The sequence below is a fragment of the Triticum aestivum genome, chromosome 5B (assembly GCF_018294505.1).
Source record: "Triticum aestivum cultivar Chinese Spring chromosome 5B, IWGSC CS RefSeq v2.1, whole genome shotgun sequence".
Lineage (NCBI taxonomy): Eukaryota > Viridiplantae > Streptophyta > Magnoliopsida > Poales > Poaceae > Triticum > Triticum aestivum.
The window spans coordinates 422,642,090-422,657,961 of NC_057807.1; the positions used below are offsets into that span (position 1 = coordinate 422,642,090).

General features: G+C 51.8%; 1 protein-coding gene across 1 annotated transcript in view; it reads right to left on the reverse strand.

The window, feature by feature from the left end:
- The window catches only part of LOC123114828 (receptor-like cytoplasmic kinase 176), a 43,991-nt gene extending 28,481 nt beyond the window's left edge, over positions 1-15,510 (reverse strand). Inside the window, exons 1-10 of the mRNA XM_044536226.1 lie at positions 15,445-15,510; positions 15,014-15,072; positions 14,784-14,934; positions 13,053-13,271; positions 6,882-6,930; positions 6,250-6,545; positions 5,932-6,067; positions 5,687-5,820; positions 5,480-5,603; positions 2,053-3,956 (exon numbers count right to left, since the gene is read on the reverse strand). Coding sequence (XP_044392161.1) covers positions 3,541-3,956; positions 5,480-5,603; positions 5,687-5,820; positions 5,932-6,067; positions 6,250-6,545; positions 6,882-6,930; positions 13,053-13,271; positions 14,784-14,934; positions 15,014-15,072; positions 15,445-15,510 — 1,650 coding nt within the window. The 3' untranslated portion in view covers positions 2,053-3,540. The remainder of the gene's footprint in view (positions 1-2,052; positions 3,957-5,479; positions 5,604-5,686; positions 5,821-5,931; positions 6,068-6,249; positions 6,546-6,881; positions 6,931-13,052; positions 13,272-14,783; positions 14,935-15,013; positions 15,073-15,444) is intronic.
- Positions 15,511-15,872: the final 362 nt, after the last annotated feature.

A 15,872-nucleotide genomic window follows, 5' to 3' on the forward strand; every position in this document is an offset into this window, starting at 1 on the left:
AACCTGGGTTTTTTCCTGTTGCTCTCCAAACCTGCCTGAGCCAAATCTACCTAACTTGCCTTCTGGGTCTCTGCCATTTCCAATCGAAGGCCCTTCTCCCCCTGATACACTGCTGTTAGTCCCAGATCCTCCTCTGTAGTTTCCCTCTCTATTCCTCCAGTCAAAGCTATCCTGATCTCTCACATCTTGCCTACCAAACCCTTTGTCAGAAAAACTGGAGTTGCCATAGAAATTACCTCTCCCACCAAATCATGTTCCTCTTCCTGGTCTCGGACGCCAATTATCTTGCCTGCCTGCCATAATCCCTTCTTCTTCCCAACAAGATTCTGCCTCAACTAGTCCTGTCTCCAGATCAGCCGCCACCCTGCTTTTTTAGGGTTTGGTGAGAGTAGGAAGTCTGGCTCCGGAATGGAAGGGGGTATGCCTCCTTTAGGGCATCTCCAGCCGTTGGCCCCCCCAGGGGGCGTCTAAAAGCGCCGCCTGGGGGTGAGCCAGCGCAAAAAATGGCCCTGGGGGCGAGTCGGTCCCTAGCCGTCGGCCCCCAGGGCCGCCCCAAGGCGCGTATAAAAAAAAGGGCCGTTCGGCGAAGTTATGATAAAAAGTAGTTAAATTTCGGCTAAACATGGCAAATTTCGGCGAAATTCGCGCATTTTCATTACATTAACCTAATCTAAAAAAGAAAGGGGCTGAAGTCGTCGCCGCCATCGTCGTCGTCGACCTTCTCCTCCTTGACACGGGCGCCCCTGCTGGACCCGGCGTCGCCATGGCGGACTGGCGGCGGCGCGTCGTCGTCGTCGTCGCTGTCGCATAGGACGACGACCCCGTATTCATCGCAGCCGCGTCGGCGCTCCTCGAAGCGGCGCAGGGCGGCGCGCTGGCGCTCCTTCACCTTCTCCCGGCGCGCCTTCTCCATCGCAATGGAGTCCTGGCGCGCCCATTCTAAGGCCGTGTCGTCGTCGTCGAACTCCGCCTTCACCGGCGCCAGCCCCGGCTCCGTCTTCACCGGCGCCAGCCCCGGCTCCGTCTTCACTGGCGCCAGCCCCGGCTCCGTCTTTGGCTTGACGAAGCGCGGAGGAGCCGACGAGGAGGAGGCGCCCGTGAGGCATCAATGGCAAGGCTGACCGGCGACAGCCTTGCCATTGATTCCCCGCGGGAACCGAGGCCATTGGGGGAAGACGAGGCGCCGAGTCGCTGACGCGGCTGGCCCGCGTCTTTTTCGCGCCAAAACAGCTCGCCCCGGCGCCCCCGGGCGCCCCCCAGCGTGCCGGGTTCGGGCTGGGTCCGCCGGCGCTGTTTTCAGCCCAAGCCGGCGAAAATCGGGCTCCTGGGGGCGCGACTGGGCCGTTTTTTCGGCGCCGGCGCGAAAAAATCGCCTGGGAAGACCTTCCTGGGGGCGCGGCTGGAGATGCCCTTATATATAGTCACTCCACTTCCTCTCTTTACTGGGCCACTACCCACCCCCTCCCCAGCGGGCCGAACTGCTTGGGCCAGGCTTTCAGACAGACCATCCAAACAGTTATCCCCTCTTTTCTCTTTCCCACCAATCTGCAAGTCTCCTCTCCCTTGAATCTCATCCAAACCCTCTTCCAAAGCAAAATTCTCAGGAATGTTAACCACGGCAGTCTTAATTTCAATCTCCTCTACCTCAGTCTTCCTCCATTTGTTTTTCCCCTTGTCACTTTTAACTGATTCATCCTCATCATTCTCAATATCATCTAAAAATTCAGGAAATCTAACATAATCCACAATAGCATGGTTTTTATGTTTAATTTTTAACAATGCTAGATCAACTCTTTTTGTGTGGTAATCTCCCCAATTGGGTGATTCCACATGAATAAACCCTTCCTGACAATCTATCAGTTTATCAGTTTCAGCAAATCTATCCTCTTCCTCTGCATGTTTCAGAAGCAAGCTCTGAACATACTGATTCATTTTTTTTCTTAATTCTACGGTTTACTCGCCTAATACGGCTATGAGTATCAATGGCACTCGATTTCCTCTCTGTATTATCATCAGGAGATTTATATGGGAAGCCGCAATTAATTTTCATACCTGAGTCAACATCAATCACGTCAGAATCGCTACCTGAATCTTCACTAGCCATCCTCCAGAAGCGGTTGCTGGCTAGCGAAGCCTTCAGGCATCGATTCCGGCATTAATTCCGGCGAGGCATGCCGAATGGCGAGGAGTCGGAGTAGATGAAGCTGGAGCCAGACGAGCGGAGCGGCGCGACGTCTGCACCACCTCCTGCGGCGGCTGCTCCACGGGGTCTTCCTGGATCACAATCGGCGCCATGACCGAGCCTGGAGCAGGGAGCGCCAGCACCCCCTCGCGAGATCTGAGCGCCGTTGCCCGCATGGCCGGGGCGAGGCGTGCCGTCTTGAAGGCGGTGAAGGCCACCCACTTCCGCGCCACCGCCCTCACCGGCGAATCCGCCTGATCCATCGCCCACATCAGCACCTGGAGTGGATGCTTGCGCCTCCCGCGCCTGAAGAGGGACTCCTCCTCCGTTGCCGTCAGCCCCTCAAAAATCGCCTCCGCCTCCGCATACATCTCCCGCTTGCTTGTGTACAACGATCCGATCTCTCGCAGCCGAGCAAGCAGGCACGCATCTCTGCCTGCGAACCTCACCAGCTTCTCCTCGCTGATCTCCACCATGGTTGCCGCGGTCGATGGCGAGCAGAGAGAGGAGCGCGGTAGGTGAGAGATTTGGTGTGGGCTCACCCACCTCGCCCGGATTTAATCCCTCCCCAGCCGCGATTCCCCTTCCACCGGCCGCAATTCCTTCCCCGCCGGCTCCTGAGGCGCCGCCCCCGCTCTGGGTCGCCCCCTCGATGTGCGCAACGTGACAAGGAAACGCAACCACAGCACCAGGCGCGAGAACCGTCTCTCCCCTGGACCGCGTGTCGACCGTGTACCCCCGCTCATCAACGAGATGCACCGTCTCCGCGTGGACGCCCAGCACGATCTGGCCGTGATGGAGCCGGGATGGCCTCACCGCCCGAAAATCTGCGGCGAACCACGCCGGCCACCGCTGCGCAACGGAGTCGCCCTCCAGATCGCCAAGGAGACGTGTCGGACCCGTTATTAACAATTCCATCGGAAATATCCATTTCGTTGCTATCATGAAATTCAGAAAATGCAGTTCAAGCATGTTTTCTGCGAGCCCGCAGGAAGCTCTTGCGTGTGGTTGTATTAGAGACGACGACGAAGACAGGGATGGTGGGCGAAGATGCCCAAGAAATGAAACCTGCCACTTCAATTTCGTCAGCTAAAATCGAAACTGGTGTCGTCGTCTTCTGATCAGTGTTTGTAGCAAGCCATCTTGCTTCTCGCGGGTAAAATCCTGCCTAATTCTGAATTTTGAGGCGCTTTAACCGTCAGCATTACACCTTCGAGACGGTGTCCAGTGTTGATAATACCCTGTGGATGGCTTCTTAATTTAGATCCTTGCATCTGCGTGCGTGGAATCCTTGTGATTCGCTTGCAATCTACAAACTCAGATAAAACCTGTTCCGGCTTCGGAGGAATGGCTTTGGATCACGACCGCCCCCCTCCAAAGATATTCCAGCGAGATTTGCCCTTGTTCCTGCTTGCACTCGCAGTCACCCTTTTGCCTGATTCTTGGTGCTTCTCTGCTTCTGGTTCCTCGTCTTCCTGGACGCCTTCTAGGACAGAGACCACCGAGTCCATGGTCGGCCTCTTCTTAGAGCTCGTGCACAGGCACTCAAGGGCAAGGGCAGCGATGTTCTGTGCCGCACTGAACGAGTACAGACCACCTAGACTGGCATCTATGACGCAACGTATCTTGTGCTTATGTTTGAGATATGGTCTGGCCCAGTCCACAAGATGTTGCTCCCCCTCTGGCCGGGTCTTGTCGATGACACGACGACCTGACAACAACTCCAGAAGCAATACTCCAAAGCCATAGATGTCACACTTCTGTGTAAGTCTGCCTGCAAGTGTAGAATTGTTATACATACATAAGCTTATTACACCTTGAATATGAGCTGTGAATGAAGCTGACAACAAACCAGAAAGACACCATCGCAACATCTTCACACCAAAGTAAACAACATTTGTGAATAATTGGATTAGCAAAAATGAAATGTTTCAAAATAATAAACAAGGCCATTTATACCTTCTCTAAATGCTCTAGTTATTGCACATCTAAGTGACTCAATCAAAATAGAAAGAAAAGGAAAAAAAGACAAAAGAAAATGCTTGCATGAATCTTATCATAAAATCAATGACATAGGACTTGGATGTGCAATACTTAAAGCACATCTAGATGTGCTTTAGCAAAACTGTTCTGAATACTATGTACAACTTTTCGAACCCAGAGTAATTAATAGGCATGCTTGCTTGGTAGCCAAAAATTGATTTGTCAATATGCGGCAAGTTCTGTGAGGTTGGCAAAGTAGGCAACCAACCATTTGGTTGCCAGTTTTTCGGCTTGCCTACAGTATTTTCATTAATAAAAATTTACTCCCTCTGTCCCATAATATAAGAACGTTTTTGACAGTACACTAGTGTCAAAAACGTTCTTATATTATGAGACGGAGGGAGTATATATGTACAAAAGTAGAACAAAAGAAAAGAAAATTCATCCAATTCCAGTTCTCGACAATATCATGATCAAAAGATAGAGGGAGCTACTCTTGTGCAGACCATCAAAAGGTGAGCACTAATCCAGTTTTGCAAAGCCCCTAGATGCTTTGCCTTGATTCTGTGTTGCAGTAGTTCAAGGTCCTGTCTTACTTCGCAACTGAAGGCAACCTTGTAGGAGCTTTATGTTCGAAAAGTGGCCAAAAGGATGAGCCCTTGGCACCGAGGGGAGATTGATTCTATCTAATGCTTGCCTGGCCAATGTTCCTTTATATAATATATATGATTTTTATCTCTTTGGGGAGGGTGTGCATGCTGAACTTGACAAAGTCAGGGGCAGATTTTTCAGAAAGCTGATGTACGGAGCGCTGACATTCAAGGGAGTCACTGGCAGTCTGACACGCATACGAAAATACAGGGGAATTCATATTCTGTGGAAAACAGGGTGTGCACCTGCCGAGACAGAGTCCCTACTAGGGAGCAAATCCAGAAAAGGAATGGGCTAGGCAATGAGCTCTGGCCCTTTTGCGAACACACTGAAAATATTGACCATCTATTTTTTGGCTGCCCTATTGCGTGTTTTTCGTGGGTAACCAACAGACGTCGTCCATAAATGAGTCTGTTCTTCCAGCATTGGCGCTTTTGCGGGCTCTCTGGGGGAGGAAATTGCAGATTGATATTGAAGTAATCATCGGTAAGGTACTAAGGTGCTGGAGATGGTAGGGCCCGTCATGCGCCAATGTTCTTTTTAAGGTTTTCATGCGAAAATTAAATGTCCCGGTTTTCGATCTACTTTGTTTATTGCTCATCTATTTCAAATGAAAAACCTATCCTATATGCATAGTGCCTGAAGATGTATTCAGAAGATTACCTGTTGCAATGTATTCCGGGGCAGCATAACCATATGTTCCCATAACCCCTGTGGATACATGAGTCTCCTCACCAACAGGACCATTAGTTGCCAATCCAAAACCAGTGAGCTTTGCAGTATAGTCCTGCACAGTAGTATGATGCATTCCTTTCAGTGGACATCACATGATCATATAGGTGAAGTGCAATGTATTGACGATCCACTTACGCTGTCAAGGAGAATATTGGAACTCTTAACATCTCTAATAATAATATTTGCACTGTGAAGGTAAGCTAGTGCTTTCGCAGCTCCAAGTGCAACTTTCATTCTCAGGTTCCATGCAAGAGGTTGACCTGAGCCTCCTATATCAAGGTTTATATAGAAATCTATAAATATAACATACTATGGCGTTATTCTATGCAGTACGAATAACAGTGGACAACAGTGGAGCACAAAATCCTACTTTTACTTACTCTTAAAAAGATGACTTTCCAAGCTTCCACGTGGTAGGAACTCGTACACTAGTAGCCGGTGCTCATCCTCTAAGCAGTACCCAAATAGCTTCACAAGGTTGGGATGGGAAAGATGACCAAGGTAATTGACTTCTGCCTATAAATGGAAACATAACAGAGTTAAAAATCCTGCAATATTCCGTCAGCACTTCTGAAGCTGTAACTGCTAAAATGGAAGTCATCACTTCAAGATAAGATTTCGAAACTGTACTTAGACCACACATGAATCTACATAGCTTCGAGGACAACAACACAAAATAGAATAACAGTTATACTCACCAACCACTCTCGGTGCCCTTGTATACCATTGTGGTCTAATCGTTTCACTGCGACAGGTATACCGGTGCAAGATTTGCAAGATGACAATGTGTTCTCATCGATCCATCCTTGATATACAGTTCCAAGCACTCCTTCACCAATCACACAGTTAGAATGGAACTTCCTTGTGGCCAACCTGGGATTATCATAACTGAAGAGCTTAACACTGGCTGCTGGCAAGATCATATTCGCAGTTAGAAGCACCGAATCCGAAGAGGCTCGAATCATACTCCCATCTTTACCACCACCTAACATTCCTGCATATCATGTCTTCAGTACCTTTTAACGAACAAAACATACACAAAAATACCAAATTAGCTTAATATTTTAAAAGAAAATGTTCTCTGGTGGATACACTTTTGTATTGATCTACCTCAGGTCCATAGTTATCATGTTCTGCTAGATTTAAATGTTTGGTTCTATTTTTTAGGGAAACTTTGCACAGAAATTAGGAACCGGCTCAAGCAAGCTTGGTCACTTGCCATCATCTAAAAATGGTATGAGCAGAGAGAAGGATAGTTGCCTGGAAAGGTCGAGGAGGGAGTCCAGTATGTTACTTAGTTGGAGTCTGGTCTTAAGTACTAAATGCTTACCTGAGTTCACACATGAGTTGAAGGCCTGATTGCTTCGTAGGTTGGTGACCTACAACAATGAACTTTAGAGCTTCAGCTCTTGTTTACATGAGTCTCTCTTAGACTGAACATATAGTAGTATTTTCCCACAAAAATATATAGCAGCATTTAGGATTTTTTTTAAATATTACTTTTTAATAACAAATTCCGATAATATATGACCTAATTCATAAATTACAATTATATTACCCCATCGGCCTCGTGTGGGCCGACGATGCACTCTTCGGCCGATGACGTAGTCTTCGGTTTTCTTTGGGCCGATGAGCTCTTTTTGGTCGTGTATAGGCTGAAGACCAGACGGCCTGGGCCGAAGAGACACTCTTCAGTTTTTACTAGGCCGAAGATTACTGCAAATGGCCAAATACTGTTTTTGGCTTTTACCAGATCGAAGTTACTATCTTCGGTTTTTACCACACCGAAAAGGACTCTTCGGCCTTGCTTGGGCCGAAGAATCCTTTTTTTTATTTACTAGCAGATAACATGCACATGTTAAAGCTGGCTGCTCTCATTAATTTTTCTTGACTTAATCGCCGTCCAGAAACGTATATCATATATATAGAGGTAAATACACCGGGAGTCATAGAACTTGCATGTGACGGTCAGTTTGGTGCATAAACTTGCAAAATACATGTTTCTGGTCTTCAAACTTGCGCGAGCGTGCAAATACGGTGTAAGTTCTATAACTCCCGGTGTATTTACCTCATATACGTAGGCGTCCGATTTGGATAGCTGTTGTAAAGTGTATTTAGGGCATCTCCAACAGGGACCCGTAAACCGCTCGCATCCGGCCGAACCGCATTGTCCAGACCGCGGAAGCCATCCAAGCGGTCCTAATATCGGTCTGCAGCACGGTCCGGATGTGTTTTCTCCGGAAAAACAAAGACAAACATGGGGGGCTTTGGGGGAGTCCGGACCGCTCCTAAGCCCGCTTCTGACCGCCCTAACCCACCCAAACCCCCTCTTACCTCCTGCGCGCGCTTCCCGCCCGAAACGGCCAGCATCGCTCCAGAACGTGCCCGCATTCATGTCCAGCCAGAGCTGACGCGACCGTTCACTGACGCCGGCATTGAAGCGGCGCGCCGCCCGCGCCGTTTCCTAGTGCAGGCGACTGCTCTGTGTTCAAACGACATGACAACCGCTCGCCTGGCCGTCTGCCGCCCACATTGATGGCATGCGGTTACCAAGGCGTCTCCTCCGGCGCCACCCGTCCATCCCTCTGCCGCCCGCCATTGCCATATAAACCGCTGTCTCGCCATAGCCGCAGTCATCCGCCTCGATCCATCTCCGCACCACTCCCACCATGGATTCCTCCCCCGCCAGTGCTCTCTGGGACGGGCTGACGTCGGAAAAGAAGGAGATAGCCACCATTGCTGCCAGCTAGCTGTCCGACAGGCAGCCGGAGGACGACGACGACCCAAGAGGACACAGACGACAACGAGCCGGCGCCACCCTCGCGGTGCATTGCACCATGACCATCGGCGCGGCTCGTGCCCATTATATGGACATGGTGCGAGAGGAGCAGTTCCGGGAGGCGCAGACCGACATTGCCTAGAACCACCACATCTAGGAGTACCTGCAGGCGGAGGAGCAGCTTGCTGCCGGCAAGGCGAGTGCACCGAATGTGGACCCTACGGAGCAGGAGGCGCTGCCGGGGTCCTACCGCTCCGCCTGCGAGATCCGCCTCTCCCGGTGGCGGTACCGCCAGCGGGTGGCGTAGGTGGCGGCTGCCTACAAGGAGTGTGACAACGGGGCAGGCGATGCGGTCTTCAGCAAGACCAACGACGAGGAGGAGGACAACGCCGAGGCCGCACCCCGCTGCCACGACCACGATGCCGACACGTCCGCGGACGCTGCCGACAGCGAGGAAGAGCAGTGAACGGTTGGTCGCCGTTGCTCGGGTCCCAAGAAGGTCACCGCTCCTTCCCTCCCGTCTACGCCAAGCTTGGCGGGCTCAACATTGACGGCCGATTAGCCGCTTGACGGCGACATGGAGGCGGACAACTTCACTTCTCGGGCCTCCGGAGGCAGTCTCAGAGAGCGCCAAGTCGGAGCTGGAGAAGGAGAAGCTTCTGTTCTCAGGGCTCATGGCCGGACACGAGGAACAGGAGTCGGCGACCATTTAGATTATGCATTAATTATACCTCCAGAGCCGGACTAGCACCACTTAGTTTATATAAATGTAATGAAATCCATCATGTTTATATGAAACCCGTTATGTTTATATGAAATCAGTCATGTTTATATAAAATCCGCCCGTGTTTGATCGAATCTCGTCTGGTTAGTTCAAATTGTTGGACGGATGTATGCGGCTAGTGTTGGATGGCGGCCTCTCGCATCCAGTCCATGGACTGGTTCCCCTGTCTGCGAACGGATGCGAGAGAAAATTTACGGGTTGTCGTTGGAGATGCCCTTAATATGAAGTATTTAATCAAAAACTACCACATTTCATCGATCCGTGCCCATACATTACCACTTTATGAATTTGTGCCGAAACTACCAATTTTTTGCTAATCTATGACTAAAAACTACCACATCGACTTAATGACTGTTTAGCAAAAATTAAACTTGATTATGACAGGTTGGGACCGCTCGTCAGGGCCGACAGGGCATTCAGTTGTTTGATTATTTGTGTTGACTGTTAAGTTATGGACATTTTATCGAACATTTGGTGTGCACCGGCACCTGCGACCGCCCACTCAGCAGGAGCTTGCCGTCGCCGGCAGGATCTCTACGGCTAAAGCAGGAGGAGCTCGACGGCCACCCAGGAGGAGCTTGCCGCTGCCGGCAGGATCTCTACGACCAAAGCAGGGGGAGCTCGACAGTTGTGGCGTCGCCTCTAGCCGTTGCCGCTAGTAGGAGCTCCCCGTCGTTGGGCAAGCTGGCTGTCGCGCTGGCCTCCATGCAGTCCGGCGATCTGGTTGCCGGCCACCTCTAGCCGTTGCCGTGGGCAGGAGCTCGCCGCCGCCGGGCGAGCGCTGGCCTCCACGCGGCCGAGCGAGCTAGTTGCCGGCCGCTTCTAGCCGCTGCCGTGGGCAGGAGCTGGCCACCGCGCTGGCCTCCACGCAGCGGGGCGAGCTGCTGGTTGCCGGCCGCCTCTAGTCGCTGTCGTGAGCAGGAGGACATGTATTTGTTGTGGCTAAACGACGGAAGCAGCACCAGTGACATGCGGCGGCGCGGTAGTCGGACTTGGAGCAAATGTCGCAGCTGGCGGCCGCCCATGTACAAACTTAACGGTCAACCAAACGGCTTCGACTTACGATGCCATGTCAGCACTTACATAAGCGCGTTTACAATGGATGAATCGGTTGATTTACAAGCATGGTAGTTTTTAGTCACAGATTAGCAAAAAAATGATAGTTTTTGACACAAATTTATAAAGTGATAGTTTGTGGGCACGAATCGACGAAATATGGTAGTTTTTGGTTAAATACTCCTTAATATGCATGGTATGATATATAACAGAAGAGTACAACAGAATAGAGGGAAGAGGTTCCTCTGTAGATAAAGATCAATATAAATGTCTCAAACTACTTTTTCTTATGAGGTAGGAAAAATTTGCCCTCTACAAATGCCTCAATATAGATGCCTCAAGCTACTTTTTTATAGTTGAACCCTCATCTAAAAATCAAAATAAAATATGTGAATATGTAAGATTAAGGTTTCTCTACAATAAAGATAATTATTTTTGGTTCTCACCCGTAACTTTAAATGAAGGTAACTTAGATTGGCAGGGTGTAGTAGTAAGGGCATCTTCAACGTGGACCCGCAAACCTTCCACAACCGTCCGGATCGGGAAAGCCATTCAACGCCAACCTGTATTGGTCCGGACGCGATTTCTCCCGTAAATCGAAGACAAAAGTGGGGGAGGTTTGTGGGAGTCCAGACCAATTCCAAGCCCGCTTCCGACCGCCCTGACCCACCAAAAATCCCTCCCCTCCGGTGCGTTTTTGGTTAGCGCCGCTCCAAAGCGTTAGCACCCGCATTCATGCAAGGCCAGAGCGGACGCGACCGCTCACTGGCGCCGGCATTGAAGCGGCGCGCCGGCCGAGAGAGCGTCACACGCGCCGCTTCCCGGTGCAGGCAACTGCCGCATGTTCAAACGACATGACGGTCGCCCGTCCGTCCGCTGTCACCCGCATTGACGGCACGCGGTTGCCGAGGCTTCTCCCGCGCCACCCGTCCGTCCCTCTATCGCCCATCGGTGCTATATAAACTGTTGGCCCCGCCATAGCAACAGTCACCCCTCTCCACACGACTCCCCGCCATGGATCCCTCCGTCGTCAAAACTCTCTAGGACAGGCTGACGTCAGAGCAGAAGAAGGCCATGGCCGCCATTGCTGCTGACTGGCAGGCCGACAAACAGCTAGAGGGCGTGCAAATGGAGGACACTTCCTAAGACTAGCCAACGCCACGCTCATTTTCATCCGCGGCACCCTCCTCCTCCGCTCCACCAACACCGGTGCATTTGACCATGACCATCGGCGAGGCCCGTGCCCATTATATGAACATGGTGTGGAAGGAGTGGGACGAGCAGTTCCGGGAGGCGCATGCCGACGCCAACTACAACCACAACCTCCTCCAGGAGCATCTGCAGGCGGAGGAGGAGGTCGCCGCTGGCATGGAGGTCACACCGGACGCGAACCTGGCGGAGCAGGAGGTGTTGCTCGAGTCCTACCGCTCCGCCTGCGAGATCCGCCTCGCCCGCTGACGGTACCAGCGGCGGGTGGTCGAGGTGGCGGCCGCCAGCAAGGAGTGCGATGATGAGGCAGACGAGACGTTGTTCGGCGACACCGACGACGAGGAGGCCGTGCCTCGGCGTCGCAATCGCGAAGAAACCGGCACTCGTGTACGGTAGGTCGCCGTCGCTCGTGTCCCAGGAAGGCCACCGCTCCTCCCCTCCCGTCGACGCCAAGCTTGGTGGGCTGAGCATCTTCGGCCGATTAGTCGCTTGGCAGTGATGTCGAGGTGGACAACTTCAGTCCCCGAGGCTTCGAAGGCGGAGCTGGAGAGCGCTGAGGCGGAACTGGAGACGGTGAAGCTTCAGTTCTCGGGATTGATGGCCGGAAATGGGGACCGGACGCTCGCAATCATTTAGATTAGGTATTAATTATACTCCAGAGCCTGCCTAGGACCGCTTTGATGTATTTGTAATAAAATCCGTCATGTTTATATGAAATCCGGCTGTGCTTATATGAATTTCGGACTTGTTTGAACGAAATTCGTCCAGTTGGTTCGAGTTGTCGTAAAAATGTGTGTGGTTAGCGTTGGATGGCGTCCTCCCGCATACGTGTCGACCCGTTCCCCCTGTCCGCGGACGGATGGGGAAGAATTTTTGTGGGTTGCCGTTGGAGATGCCCTAAGAAGCGTGCTTTTTACAAACATGAGGGATCTGTCCAGCATTTGTTCTTTGTTCACGCATTTTGCGTGGTGTATGGTCAGATCCGGCATTCCTCCACTAGAGAGCACTACTGATATGTTTGGCAATTAGCTCTTAGGGAGAACTTATTAGTTGGAGCGGGCGAGCGGTCACAAGTTGGGCAGTCAAGCTGTGCAGCCCTGGCTGCTACTACTGAGGCAAGAGGGCAGGGGAATGGCGCTCTCAGCACGTACGAGGTTGGACATAGCGGTACCACTGTTTTTCACGAGCTATGGTTGGCAGTCTAGTTTTTGCGCATCACCGAAGGATGAGGACCACGGTGGTGATGGCTTCGTAGTATCACCGCATTTGATCTTTTGCCGAACCTTTTAATCCAATATCTTGATTACTGGACTGTGTAAGCGTTACGAGAAACATCGTTTGAGCGTTGTAAACTTTTATGGCTGTGCACATCCTGGATGCAGAAGCTTAGCGGTGAATCATCTACATACTAGAGCAGCAAACACTTCTATTATCTAAAAAACACAGTTAGTTGTTCTCAGAAAATATGGTGAACAATTCTAGTAAATCCAGGAATTTAATTAAACTCAGGCTGTGTATGGGAGGTAAATAAGGGTTATTTAGAGAATATGTCGAGTTTAATTTAGCTATTCCATATATGTCCACATAGCAAGAAGGCACAATCTGTGGACAGATGCAAGAAAAAAAAGCCATGTCGAAGATGAAGGTATCATTAGTACAGTGTGAAAATATACCTGCTCTGTTGGTGAATTTCTGGCCGTATCAATCTTATTTAGTTCATCGATAATGGTAGTATCAATCTTACTCAATTCATCCACAACCTCGGCTATAGTAGGCCTTTTCACTCGGTCAGCCTCCACGCATCTTAATGCTATTTCAATGCATTTCTTAACTCCATGTGATGTATCCGACAACACAGTTGTCTGCAACGCTTTTTCCCAGTTTTCATGTACCTACAGAATTGAAACATAATAAACTGGAAGATGACATGCATGCACACTGGTAAGTCGATAGAACATACTCCCTCTGTTCCAAAATGTATGTCGCTGGGGAATATGTTCCGACCAGGTGAAAATGGGCAAATGGACCTTTATGCCCCCAGTTCAAACTTTGAATCTGTCCATCATCTTCCTCAGCGTCTTCCACCTCCGCCTCCGCCCCGGCACTCCACCTCCGCCTCCGCGGCTCTGCCACCCGCCCTCCACCTCCGCCCCGGCACTCCACCTCCGCCTCCGCGGCTCCGCCACCTGCCCTCCACCCCCGCGCTCCTCTCCCACGCCAGGGGCTCCTCCCGGCCCCCGCGCGCCCAGGTGGTGCTCTGCTGCCGGCCGCTGGTGGAGACGAGGTGCTGATCTACTGCCGGCCGCTGGTGGAGGCGAGCTGGTGCTCTGCTGCCGCCCGCTAGTGGAGGCGAGCTGCTGCCTACGTGCGCCCAGGGGCTGTTCCTCCCCATGCACAGGTGCTGCTGCCGCTGAAGTCCTCGCCGCTGGGCAGGAGCTGCTTTAGCTGGAGTTCTCAATTTTGCTCTCCTAGGTTCATCTCCTCGCCCATTACTCCCTCTGCATCCCAGCGCCGTCGTGGACAGACAGACAAAGGAGCAAAGCTGTAGTGGAGAAGGGACCTTTTCTTGCATGGTTAGGAGGGGCATCCCAGCGCCGTCGTGGATGGTGCGGCAGCTCCGGATGCTGAAGATGGCGCCCTTGACCTTGAGCACGACGGCGCCGTTGGCATCGGTGATGGCGAAGTCGCCGTCGGAGAGGCTGAGCGCCTTCTTGGTCACCGTCAGCGGCACCACGTAGGGCGCGCAGAACTGGTGCCCCACCACCGGCAGCGGCGCCGGTGGGGCTCCACATCAAGCGCCGTTGTGTCGCCGGAGTACTTGAGATGCGGCTCCAGATCCTCCCGCTCGGGCTCCAGATCCTCCCGCCGTCGTCTTCACGCCCGCGCCGGTGCCGCTTGGGCTCCGCTTCAGCGACTCCTCACGCCTATCCACAAGCAGATCGAGGACCAGTGCATGTGGATCCAGCTCCTCCTCGCCCAGCAGCCGTCACCGACAAATAAAAATGGCAGCTTTGTGTGGTGGGGAGCGGTGAGCGGCGATGCGGAGCAAGATGCCGGCGAGAGGGAGAGAGAGGGAGCATCAACGGGGAGAGAGCGGCGTCGCGCGCGAGAGAGAGAGGCGCCTGGTGGCCGGCGTCGCGCGCGAGAGAGAGGCGAGCGGGGGCGTCGCGCGCGAGGGAGAGAGAGCGGGGGTGAGTGGGGAGAGAGTGGTCGGTGGCGTCGGGCGAGAAAGAGGGGAACGTGTCGGTCGGAGGGGTAGAATGGGAAACTCAGGGAAAATCGTAGCCTACGAAAATTTGTTCGTCGAATCGTTTAACGACATACAATTCGGAACAGAGGGAGTAATATTTTGGTGTGTGGGGGTGGGGGGAGAATATTGTTCAACATATATAATATTTTCTTACAAGTTGAGTAAATTCTTGGGAAGACATATCCGCAAATTTGGAGTAGCCCTCATGTCCTGCCATTATTTTTATGATTGTAACATCCAAACTGAATACATCAAACTTTGGTGTGATTTGGAATCTATTGATGTATTCTGGTGGCATGTATCCACTGCATGATATCAAACACGCTTATATTAATAGCAAGTTTACCAAAGCAGTCGATTACTTTTCATCATTTATGAACTTACGGTGTTCCTATAATTCCATTTGTGGAATGGGTTTCTGTTGAATCGAAGAGTCGAAGAGACTACCAGCTAGGCTAGGTCGCTACTGGTGGGTGCGCCCCCCTCCCCTCGCACCGCCGGCGAGCAGGACGGCGGCAGGCAGGAGGTTGGGGAGGGCCGGAGGAGGGCTGGATCTGGGACAAGAGGAATCTGATGATCTGTAACAGAGTGGGTGGATGTTTAACCATTTATCCAAAGCTGGTCGGTCTTTGATAAAATATTCCAAAGTTGATTATGGGGAAATTTAGGTCTGTGCCATTAAAATATCCGAACTCCAGAAAGGTTGCAACGTTACAGCCTTTTATCATTCCGCGAGCTTCCGTTACACATCAACCAATTGGGCGAGCTCTAATCCTTCTTCGTCCAAGCTGGGCTCGTGAGAGGAGAGGACTTGCGGTAAGCTCTAGTGTCGACTCCGACTTCATCTTGTGGTAGTACGTTGTAGCCTCTTCTCTTGGCATGGCTGACTGCATTCGTCTTCTCCGTGTCCGGTCATGGTTCGCCGCGTTCCAGTTAGATTTGCTGCGAGTGAATCTTGACTGCAGGAACCCGCCCTTTTCCTCCCCATGACGAGGCTCTGGCTCGTTTATGTGAGCTGCAGCTCTCCGCCGGCAGGGCCATGGGTCTGATGAACTGACGAAGAACGGCGACGGGAGCTTTAGGCCTGTTTGGTTCAGCTTTCTTACCCGGATTCCTCTGCCTGGCAGCCGAATGTAACCAAACGACGAAACGAGCCAGCCCGATTCGGTGGACGCGCAGCGAAAATACAACGGGGGCAAAGCAAAATCTGCATACAGATTTCATTGTCAGGAGCCGGATGAAA